The sequence below is a fragment of the Cheilinus undulatus genome, linkage group 17 (genome assembly GCF_018320785.1).
Source record: "Cheilinus undulatus linkage group 17, ASM1832078v1, whole genome shotgun sequence".
Taxonomy (NCBI): Eukaryota; Metazoa; Chordata; class Actinopteri; order Labriformes; family Labridae; genus Cheilinus; species Cheilinus undulatus.
Window position 1 is genome coordinate 39,708,691 of NC_054881.1, and position 12,216 is coordinate 39,720,906.

General features: G+C 40.1%; 1 protein-coding gene across 10 annotated transcripts in view; it reads left to right on the forward strand.

The window, feature by feature from the left end:
* The first annotated feature begins 5,696 nt into the window (after positions 1–5,696).
* Positions 5,697–12,216, forward strand: part of rapgef1b (Rap guanine nucleotide exchange factor (GEF) 1b) — an 87,821-nt gene continuing 81,301 nt past the window's right edge. For all 10 annotated transcript variants that reach the window (XM_041811282.1, XM_041811289.1, XM_041811290.1 and 7 more), the window contains exon 1: positions 5,697–5,980. In XM_041811282.1, the coding sequence (XP_041667216.1) occupies positions 5,953–5,980 (28 nt within the window). In that variant the 5' untranslated portion in view covers positions 5,697–5,952. The remainder of the gene's footprint in view (positions 5,981–12,216) is intronic.

The window sequence follows — 12,216 nt, forward strand, 5'->3', positions numbered from 1 at the left end:
ACATGTGTAAATCTGCCTAGATCAGGCCGTCCTCACAAACTGAGTGAGTGTGAAAGGAGACAAGTGAGAGAGGCCACCAAGACACCTATGACTACTCTGAAGGAGTTCCAAGCTTCAGCAGCAGACGACAGCTGTTGGCCATGATCTTCACCAGTCAGAGCTTTATGGCAAAGACAAAGATACTGTTGAAGAAAACTCAGATTCAATGTGGACTAGAGTTCATTGAAAGGCATGTGGGAGACTCCATGGTCAAGTGGGAGAAATTTCTTTGGTCTGAGACCACGATGGAGCTTTTTGGCCATCAGAAAAGACACAAACACACTCCATCTCCACTGTGAAGCACTGTGGTGGCAGCATCATGCTGCGGGGATGCTTCTCAGCAGCCTGCCCTGGGAGGCTTGTAATCTTATTCCATCTGTAAGAGAACTATGACTGGTGAGAAGATTTTTTCACAAAGAAAGCTGCACAAAAACAGTTTCAAATCAACAAGGTGAATGTTCTTGAGTGGCCGAGTCAAAGCCCAGTCCTCAGTCCAAGAGAGAATTTGTGGCTGGACTTGAAAAGGGACCTGATCCCTGTGCAACCTGACAGAGCTTGAGCAGTTTTGCAATGAAGAGTGTAGTTAAATTGCAGTGACCAGATGTGACATTGAAGAGGGTTTTTTTTTTTTTTGAGAGAGAGAGACAGATTCTATTAACCATGATTGAATTATAAAATCCAGAAAAAGGGTAAAACATCCAAGGGGGTGAATACCTTTTATAGGAACTGTATTATATCATGTTTTTGTATTATTATATAAAAAAATATCATTGTGCATATTTATGAATTCTATCTTCATTTATTATTGTTTTTATTATTTTTTATGCCTCCTCATCAGTGACAGCTGAGGTTTGGGGCATCATCTTTTCTGGTGGTCAGTACATCTATAACTCTAGCTGTCCTCTGGATGGGGCCATTCTTGTGAACGACATGTCTCAAGACCCCTTAGAGAGATCGTCTTCAGATTCAGTGTAACTGTCAGTTTCCACTCAAGAATGGTCTGATTAGATTTTAAACATGACAGGTTGAAGGACAAGGTGACCAGACCTGATGTTACCTCTTTCTTGGGAAAAATGATATCCTAAGGAGGCTTTGAGGGTTTTTTCTTTGTGTATATGTCCGTTTTAAATCAAGCATGAGCTGATCAGATTTAAGAGGTCAAAGGTCATATCTTACTGAATCAACCCAGCACAGAAAACTTTCCTTGCCCTGCTTCTTGACCCACCACTACCCAGTAATAGTAGACCTCACAGAGGCAGATAAACAGGCGTTAGTTCTAGTTAATCTTCATTTGTCTTTATGGTTGCTAGTTCTGCATTCTGTGTTTGTTTCTATTGTAATCCAGTCACTTAGCTGTGTGTTTCTCTTGCTCTAGAGCAGTGGTTTTCAAACTTTTTTCGCCCAAGGCACACCTAAGGTTAAGTCAAAATCTGAAGGCACACCATATTCATATGAATATAAAATAGACTTTTAAATAATATAACAGTCAAGGGGACCCATAACGGGGGATAAAGGGGAGAGGTTTCTGGGGCCCAGACAACTGGGGGTGGCAAAAGTGGGCAAAAGGTGCCTGAAAGGTGGCAAAAATTGGTTAAAGTGATGATAAAACATTGCAAAATTGGGTAAAAAGTGGCAAGACAACATCAAAAATGGTTAACAATTGGCATAAGGGGCCAAAAAATTGGCTAATAGTGGCAAACATGTTGAAAGTGGCAAAAAAGTCGCAAAAATGGGTTAGAAGTGGCCAAAACGGGTAAATGTTGTAAAAAGGTGGTTAAAATGGTTTAAAAGTGATTAAAAAATGGGCAAAATTAGGCAAAAAAGTGGCCAAACAAAGGCAAAGTGAGTGAAAATTAGCAAGAAGGTGGCAAAAATGGGTTAAAGGGGCAAAAAGGTGACAAAATAGCTTACAAGTGGCAGAAAAGTGGCAAAAAAAGGGTTGAAGTTGCTAAGACGTGGTAAAAAGTGATGAAAAATGGCAAAAAAAAATGGCCAAATACAGCAAAAGTAGGCAAAAACCATCAAAAAGATAGCAAAAAGTGGTTAAATGTGGCAAAAAGTTCCAAGAAAGATGCAAAAAATGGGTCAAAAGTATTTTAAAAAGTTGCTAAATTGCAAAAAAGCAGCAAAATGGTTTAAGTCGACAAAATTAGTGGCAAAATGAGAAGAAAAATTTGTTAACTTAGTTAAAAGTAGCATGGATAATGATAATTTCAAAACCAATTTCAACTCAATAATAGTTTGCCAAATGAGGTAACTGTTAGCCAGGATGCTAGCACTAATGCTACTGATCCAACACACATACTTATCAATAAATCACAACTGGGGAGGGTCCAGTCTCTGGGTTTTTTTTTTTCAGGGGTCCAGCCAGATTCCCAAGGCACACCTAGACTTGTCTCAAGGCACACAAGTGTGCCTTGGCACACCATTTGAGAGCCACTGCTCTAGACAGACAATATCCCCCACAAATTGATCGGGCAGTCTTCTATCAGTAGTGCAGTAATAATATAGAAATAGTCCACAAACTATAGGAATTGTTTGTACATGAATTATATAAAACGATGATCTCATATGCAAAGGGCATGGCTGGAAATCTCAAATGATCTTGTCAGTGCAAATACAGGATGAGGAAACACCTTAACCCAACCCAAAAGAGGAATTCAAGTGTCCTTGATGCTGACCTGTGGGAGGAAGTCAAGGCCTTGGACCTGATACATAAAAAAACACATTTCTAAAGATGAAACGATACAGTAGCTTTAAGATTTATGGGAAAAAGCTGCACAGTGTGTCTGGACATCACCTGAACGACTGTTGTGTTACTGTGCAGAAAAAGAATTTCTAGAATATTAACTGAGAACACAAGGTCTATAAAAAAGTACTGGATGTTTAAAGACAGGTCCAATGCCTGGTTAATCAGTATTCCTGGCTACCATTACACTACAAAGACAAAATAACACTCCAAGTAACTCAGTGAAAAGTAAAGTATAAGTCAGGGGATGGGTATAAAAACATTTCCAAGGCACTGAACATTTCCAAGAGTTCAGTTAAATCCATCATCAAGAAATGGAAGGCACATGTGTAAATCTGCCTAGATCAGGCCGTCCTCACAAACTGAGTGAGCATGCAAGAAGGAGACTAGTGAGAGAGGCCACCAAGACACCTATGACTACTCTGAAGGAGTTCCAAGCTTCAGCAGCTGAGATGGGAGAGACTCTGCAGACGACAGCTGTTGGCCAGGTTCTTCATATTAAATCTTAACTAGAGTTTGCTCAAAGGTATGTGAGAGACTTCATGGTCAAGTGGGAGAAAGTTCTTTGGTCTAATGAGAGCAAAGTGGTGCTTTTTAACCATCAGACTGGGCGCTATGTTTAGCAGATATGAAACACTGCACATCACCGCAAACACGCCATCCTCACTGTCAAGCCCTGTGGTGGTAGCATCATGCTGTGGGGATGCTTCTTGACAGTCAAAGCTCAAATCTCAGTCCAATAAAGCAGTGTTTCCCAGCCATTTTTCCTTGGAACCCCCCGTATCCACCTAAAAAAAGCAGAGCCCCCCCAGGACCCAGGAGAAAAGAAGTGACTCACTGCCCTAAAAAAAACAACACAGATTTGAATTTATTTTTACTGAAAAAAAGGCCTATGCATGCTTTTCTTAGAAAAATGCTTTAGCATTAACTACTTAATAACTGCTTTACCATGGTTTTAGTCATTTGCAAACTGTTTTTGCAGCCTCTGAGCAGACAAAGCCTCTTGCCCCTCCTAAGATCTTTGGCACCCCCCCACCCCCACCCCCAGAGTGGGAACCAGTGCAATAGAGAATTTGTGGCTGGACTTGAAAAGGGCTGTTCACACCTGACCCCCATGCAACCTGACAGAGCTTGAACAGTTTTGCAAAATGGAGTAACATCGCATTGTCCAGACTTGCGGGCTTGATTGAGGTCTATCCACACGGACTCAGTGCTGTGATTGCAGCCAAAGCTGCATTTACTAAATACTGACTTGAAGGGGGTGAATATTTATGCACTCAGTTATTTTGCATTACATTTTTTTATGTGACTGACATTATTTTGAAGAAATCGGTTTTCACTTTGGCATTAAAGTTGTTTTTTTCTAAAAAGCCAAATTATATTTATAATCATTAAAAGGCTAAAACATCCAAGGGGGTGAATGCTTTTATAGGTGCTGATAACAAAAAATGTGTTGGTACAAGTATGCATGCAAAAATCCTTACAATCTCTTTATTCCATTGATCAGTACTCTGTAGATCAGGGGTGTCAAACTCAATCTCAGCAGGGGCCAGGTTCTGAGTTTTGGTCTAATTTGGCAGGGTCACCATTTAACCATAAACTGTCAACCTTGTTTTCAACAGTAATAATAAATTATAGGGGAAAACTAGCACTGATGATAAATGATTTTGAGATTAAAAGAAGTCCAAATGATAAGTTCAAAGGCTCAAAATCTGAGATAGTCAAACTTGGGCCGGGCGATTATGGCAAAAATCAAAATCACGATTAATTGAACTTTTTACCTCAATTATGATTAATGAACAATTATTCCACTCCCAACATCCAACTCGGTTTCTTCTGTAAATATTTGTAAAATCTTAAAACAAACAACTAAAAGGACGTGCACAGATTAACAATTTGTGGTTATTTATTGAAACATTTGAAATCAAAACACTCATCAGCTGATATGAAAATGGTTTTCATTAAAAGTAAAACTTTTCTAAGGAAAGGGGGAAAAATTTGAAATAGTTGCCAAGGCAGGTTGATGTCAGTTAGAGGCTTTAAATGTCTGTTTCAATTATTTTTTGATTAATTGCCCAGCTCTTGTCTAAATTATTGGTTCAAAAGGTCAAAACAAAAAAATTAAGTGTCTAAATAATGTTTTAAAAAAAGAAAACATGAAAAAGAAAGTTAGAATTATGTTTTAAAGGTCAAAAAATGAGATAAAATTTTAAATTGTGAGGCTTAAAGGTGAAAATATGGGGTTACAAGTCTAAGTTAGGTGTTGAAAAGGTCAAAACATGGCATAAAATTCAAAAATGATGAGTAAAAAATGTTAAATAAGACATAAAATTTAAAATTGTGACTTAAAAGGTTAAAAAAAATGACTAAAGTCAAATCTATAAATTTGAAAGGCAAAATATGAGAACTTATATGAAAATAACAAGTTTAAGTCATTGTTGTGAGATGCCAAATTGAGAAAAGTGAAATGAATACACAATTTCTTTACCACATCCTGACTTTTAATGTAATTATTTTTGGCCTTTGTGTTTTTTCAGTTGATATGACTTGAGGATTTTTTAGATGATCAAGGTTACGTTTACATTTTTGTACTGGAAATCTGCAGACCTTAGTGGGCCACATATTAAAAATGTGATATGATCTTGCGAGCCAGGTATAACCATACAACGGGCCGGATTTGGCCCCCGGGCCTCGAGTTTGACACCCCTGCTAAATGCATGTCTCCTACTGTAGCTGTACCTAACCATAGCAGCAGAAAAACACTGGTTTGGTTTGGTCCCAACTCTTTGAATTGAAATTGAAACACGCCCATCTTCTTGTTGACAGATGGATGTGACTAATTCCTGACGCGAGGGGGCGCTGTTTCCCTGAACGAGGAGTCCCTTTGCCTGAGTTTAGGTTCAAGACACTAACGTGTGTGTGCGTGTGCCTGTGTGGTGTGTGTATCCAGTGAAAATCACCCGGAGACGGACTGGGAGACAGTTTTTGACCGTACCAATGTGTGTAGCCTACAAAGATATCACGTTAAACCCGGCGGAATCATCTCATGGACACAAGTGTATATCGAAAATGAGGGAATAATCGGAGGAGACACAACGGCGAGGCTCGTCTGTAGCTAACGTTTTGTTGAACTGCGAGTGGGAGCACAGCTGCTGGCTACGAAAATGTCGGGAAAAATAGAGAGCAAGCAAGGTAAGTGCTGCCCGGGTAGACTGAAGCACACCGCTCTGCTTGGGATACTGTATAACGGTTTTCCTCACACGGGGCACGGATGGATCAAATGTGGGGTGTTTGAGGACCATTGTGAACGCCAAACGGGGCTCCAGATCACATCGGAGGGCTTTTTTCCTCTGTAAATGATGGTTTAATTGGGCCTCATGGATTGTTCTTTTCTCAGCTATCCAGTTAAAATAAAGCGTCACCGCTCCAGTTAGCTGGTGTTAGCTCTAACCTACCCACTGGAGAAAAGGGCTATTTTCTACCTCTTTAACCTCATGACTACTGAAAGCTGCTTAACCTACAAATAAAGCATTAACGGACGTTTCTACGTAAGCAATTCAGTTGTATACATGTCCTGGGCTAGCTAGCCTAGGTACCATTAAAACGGGCTATCATTCTATAGCTACGTGATACTCCACCGGCATTTCACCATTCACTCTCAGCTCAGCGGCCGTAAATACACAGCCGTGGTTTGATTGTGTGAAAGCATCGCTAAAAATCTCAGGTCTTCACTCTGGGAGAAGTGAAAAAACACAATAAGAGAACAAACAGCTAGCTCCTTTGTGTTATTTTCCATTTTCACTCTCGGCCGTTTGCTAACATTCACCTAAAATTGGTTTCTAACGGTTGGTAGCAGCGGCTAAATGTTAGCTTTTCACCAGCTAATGTTAGCTGCGTTGTTACCTAGAGTTGTTCACGCCCAAGACAGTCGTGTGTATTTGTGTTGTTTATGTGCACGTGGCATTTCGGTGGCTTTTTTCACTCATATTGTGCCCACTTCCCCTCTCAACTCGTATGCAGCTTCTCAGCTGGGTAAAATCACAGCAGAGCCCACTCAGTGCTGAGGGTAACAGGGTAGTCTCGGGTATGCCTTTGCATGGAAACTTTATACCCTCCAGCTACACTTGCATCCCATTCCACCAGCTGTCTCCCTGCTTCGCTCCACATACACTCCTGTCCAGTGATGCCTGCAGTAAACTGACACAGACAAGGGGGAGGGAGTGTCATCCACCACTAGCTCAGTCATTCTTCATAGGCGTAAAAGTTTCCAATTTCTTGAAGGCAGATGACTGCATATGGTCACCAGTGTTGTTATGACACCGGAATGTTAAACCTTCAGTGTGATATTAGTACAGGATGGGTAGTACATGGATATCACCACAACAAAAATAGACAGCCTAAATACTCAATATTGGGGATTTTGTAGTTGAAAGCTCACACAAAAGCAGTGCAACTCTTTGGTGCTGAAATGTGCTATTTAGACAGTTTGCAGGAGCTCACCTGCAATTTTTGTTAGACTCATTCCTTTCCTATGCACCTTTCTTATCATATTGATGTAGATGTTTTACACTTTCTGTACAATATTGATGATAACATCAAAGATTGTATAGGTTGTTTGCAATCACGTGATCCTGAATGTACGTTGGGGTTAGGAAGTGGAGGACAGCCACAGGAATGAATGGGAATGGAGGAAAGTCAGCACTTACCATTGTAAATGGAGCGCTAAGCTGCAGTTATCGTCGGCAAATTTCGACTTACCTTGAACACGATCCCTGCAATTTACCAAAAAAAAGTGTTAACAGATTTCCCTGGTATCACAAATACTCAGTCCTGCAGACCTCCTAGCATCTTGCATCATGTAGAGCAGTGGTTCTCAAATGGTGTGGCAAGGCACACTGGTGTGACCCGAGCCAAGTCTAGGTGTGCTGCGAAAATTTGTACAACCATGTGTGATTACTGTGATTGTAAAACTATCAAAAAATTGGACAGCCTCATTGAAAATGAACATTTTCTGTAGTATATCTTGTATTTTCTTGTGCTTTTCCTACATATGCATGTTCTTCTTATGATTTGGTGTAATAATTAGTGATAACAGGTGTGTTTTGGATGTGCTCCAGCATTCTACTTTAATCAACATAAGGTTGATATAGCTGAAATGTATGCTGCAGAAATGGTAATTTTAGTATGTTTTTGTGTAATTCAGTTATTCCCAAATGGTGTGCCATTGTGAAATTGAGCAACCACATACTATTACTGCAACTATACACCAACTAAAGATACCATAAGACAATTTAAAGAGCCAATTATGCATGGATTTGAAGATGGTGTACCTTGAGATTTTGACTTGACATTCAGTGTGCCTTGTGCAAAAAATGTTTGAAAATCATTGATCTAGAGCAGTGGTTCAAGACCATTTTCCCTTGGAGCCCCCCCTACTTGTTTCAAAGTCAAGCTGAGGACCCCCCCCCCCCCAAGACCTTTTACATAAAATGTATAGCGTCATTTCTTGCCAGAAATCAACATCCCTTTTATTGTTTCATTGATAAAACCCTAAAGAGGTGGCTCTTTGCTGGTTTTTCTTACCAAAACACCATTGTTTAAACTGTTTATTGAGTGCTTTACCGTGATTTTGCTTAATATTTGCTTATAAATGCTTTTATTTTTGCACTTTGCATAGTCGTAAAGAGTTAAAAATGAGAACTTTTTGGTCGTGTCTCTCTATGCAGAAATCATTACTTGCCCCCCAAGGGGTGTTCTCTGCTGCTGCATGTCATCATCTGCAAAGAACCCATTGATTTGAAGCAATTGGTATCAAAAAATCATCAAAAAGTGAAAATATTGACACCCCAATTGTCACTGCACATAAAGACTGTTTTGTCTATATCAAACTCTGGTTCAGTGATAAGGCAAAAGCTAATAAAGACAACTGTGTGTTTGAGCGACAGCCCCAATTCATCTCCAGCATCCTTCCTCTCATGTGCTCCCCAGGCGATCCTAGTTGTGTTTACCGGATCATTTGCTGGCCTGTTTTCTTCTGCATGTACCCATCGATCCCAAATTTATACCCAGAGGATCCACACAACGCTGAATCCCGGTGAAACGGAAAGAAAGGGGTAAAGCAGGGGGTCTCATGGTAGCGCTGTAAAAACTGTGCATAGCTTCAGTGTCAGCCTGCTAAGTCTTTTCCTCAGGGAAAAAAAAGAGAGAATGTGAGTTAGGGAGGATTGGAGCTGGTTGTCTATGTGGGCTTATGCTGTGGAGACTCCACAGTAAGTAAAAGGGACCCGTTTTAGACCTTGACAGATGGAGATTAATACACTGGTGCCTCGAGGAGCAAATTAAAAGGGAAAAGATTTGGAAAAGGGCAAAATAAGGTTCATGCATCCAAGCAGGGATTCATGCACATGGTCCTAGTCATGGGTTACAGTTTAAATAGTGGTATGATCATGCAGAGATGCAGCATGCAAATGGTTGCCATAGCAAACAGACCAAGTAGGACTATCAATGCACACATGGACACTAAGGAAGTCTGATAACCAATATGTCTTGTAGACTCACTAGCTGCATCAGCATGCTCTCTTATTTCCATGGTTCCACTGACTCGTCTTCTTTTTTGATTGTTTACAGTTGCTGCTGCGCCCTCTTATGTGATGCTGCATTAGGGTGTCACCTCCAAGCGAGTCACAAGGGTGGTTCTTCTGTGTGTTTCAACACTGAACCTTAGTCTCTGTACACGCACCCACATGACTTCATCACCCAGGCAGCCCACGCCGTAATACACAAACAGATTGTGCATGTGATGGTGTTGCCCAAAAAGCCAACAAGCAGCCAAACAGCTAATGGTTACCTCATAGAAAATAAACTGGGTGGAGGAGCTGAGAGTTTAGGACTCAGTTTGGGTTTGTAACTTCACAGCTTGTTTCCAATGGGCTGAGAGAAGGAAGCTCTCTGTGTAATTGGATTGTGAAGACTTAGTTTACCTGTCGAACTATTCTGTATTTTAATTCTCCTACTGAGCTATTACCCAATTTCATACTGTGAATGTTTAGTGTTTGTATTTGTCTATTGTAAAGTTTAAATGAACTAATTAGACGCCCTGGGACATTTCCTCTTTTGCAGTTGTAGTTGGCAGTCAGTGTTGCAATGTTTTACAGGAGGAATAATACAGCCTTAAGCAACTACGGTATAGTGGTGATTACTCAGTCCAGGAGGGATTTAGGGATGGAATGATGCATCCAGCCCTTGATATGAGGGAAGGTTCTATACCTCACAATACAGATAAAAATGAATACAAATAAGAAACATTTCAGTGAGACAAAGAAATATATTGCAGCAAGGGTGGTCATTTCCATAGCTCCAAAAAAGAGGGAACTTTGCAGCACTTAGTGAAGCAAGAATAATCACAACAAATAGGACTCTAGTGTATTCCCTGCTATCATGGTACAGTGATTCTGAGATACTGTATTTGTTGAAGGACAAGTTGTTACAGGACTGCCCTTGGCCAGAGTGGGGCCCTAAGCAGTAGGGGTGGGAGAAAAAATCGATACAGCGTAGTATCGTGATAGTTTGTCTGGCGATATATCGTATCGCCTCCACTACCAAGTAGAGCCCGACTGATTGATCGGCAGGCCGATTAATCAGGCCGATTATAGCGTATCAACATCGGCCAATATGTAGCCGATATATTAACCCTTAGAGCTCACGCGGCACAGATCCGTTGTGCCTTTCTAATCGTGTCTTCCAAGCATTCGCAGCTCTTACAGAACGTTTTCTAGCCTGGAACCTGGCTGACTTTCTGAAATCTCTTAGGACAGTGTTGTCCTATACAACAATATGTGACACATTTTTTAAAAACGTTGATAACTTTTGAACTGTAACTCATAGAAACGTACCCTTTTTTTCCTCTGAAAGCTGACCATTTTGCCGTTCGTTTGCCACCATCGATGTCTCCGTAGCTCTAAAGGACGCCATTGTCGCCATTGCAACTTTGGTGACTTTTCGGTGTCTTTGGAGATTAAATCCACAGCGTTACATCTGATAATAAGCGTCTGTTTATCCATTTTTATCCATTTTTGATGATGTACTTTGACTTTCTTCAGTGGGCAGCCATATTTGTTTGACATGCAAAGCATTGTGGGAGTTGTAGTCAACCACTTGCATCTCTACTGCTTAGAGGAGTAGAGACAGGAGTCGAGAAAAAACAATGATAAATGCAACTGGTAATTCCTATGTCCACCATTATCTAATGTAAGACTATTATACAGCATTGTAATGGAGCCTAAGTTGCATTTTTGTGAAATAAACAAAGATAATATAAATATAAGAATTTGGATTCAAGTACAGTATATATCCTGTGTATATCAATGTTATTATTTCATATATCGGCCTATATATCGGTTATCGACCAATATATAGGATATCGGCTTTTTTTAGCCCCCAGTATTGGCATTGGCATTGGCCCAAAAAATCCCATATTGGTTGGGCTGTACTACCAAGTATCAATTTTTTTTCTAATTAATTGCTAATATAAAAATAAAGTCCATTTTTTGAAGTCAACAGAAGTGATGGCTATACATCAGGAGAAAGTTAGTACAACAAACATGGCGGCAACAGAGAAAAACATTAGGAATGCAAGCAGGGTACGAATAAGACGGACATGACAAATGAGGTTTACAAGAAGTGTTACATGAAAATAAAATACTGTGGAAATATGACAAACATGAGGGCAGGACTAATGCTAAATCAGTTAAACTATTGAAAAAAATTGTATGTATCACAATATATTGAATTGCAATACTCACTGTATTGCAAAATGTTTAAAATCGCAATAATATCGACCTGTGACCCAAGTGTCATGATAATATCATATTGTGGGACCACTAATGACCCCCCCCCCCCCCCCAGAAAACACATGTATAAAAACGAGACTGTTTCCAGGAAACCTGGATTCCTTTAATTTAATGGCATTTTTTGTGTGTTACAGATGGGTAGAGCTCAAATAATGGTTTCCTTTTTCCCACGCTGTACTGTACCACCGTCCTTGTAATGCCTTGTAATGTAAGACCATGTGTTTGTGCTTATGCATGGACCTTGTGCACCTATTTCCTCCTCAATAGGACGCTTGTATTGGTGTAACATTTCTGTAAAGAAATAATCAACCCTGAGTGTTCTCAGACTGCTGCCTAAAAGAAAAAAAGCCTTAACTGCGTTTTTATTCAGGTTGTCAAAATGTTTCATATTTAGATCATTCTTGATGTCACATGTTTAAAACAATGCAATCTGTCATTTTTATTGATAGAAATTAATATCAAGAAGTGCAACCCCAGGCAGGGGTAGGCAGGCCAGTTTAAGATCTGGACTCTTGCACTGTGAAGCCATGCTGTTGTGATGGATACAGTATGTGGTCTAGCATCATCTTGCTGAAGTAG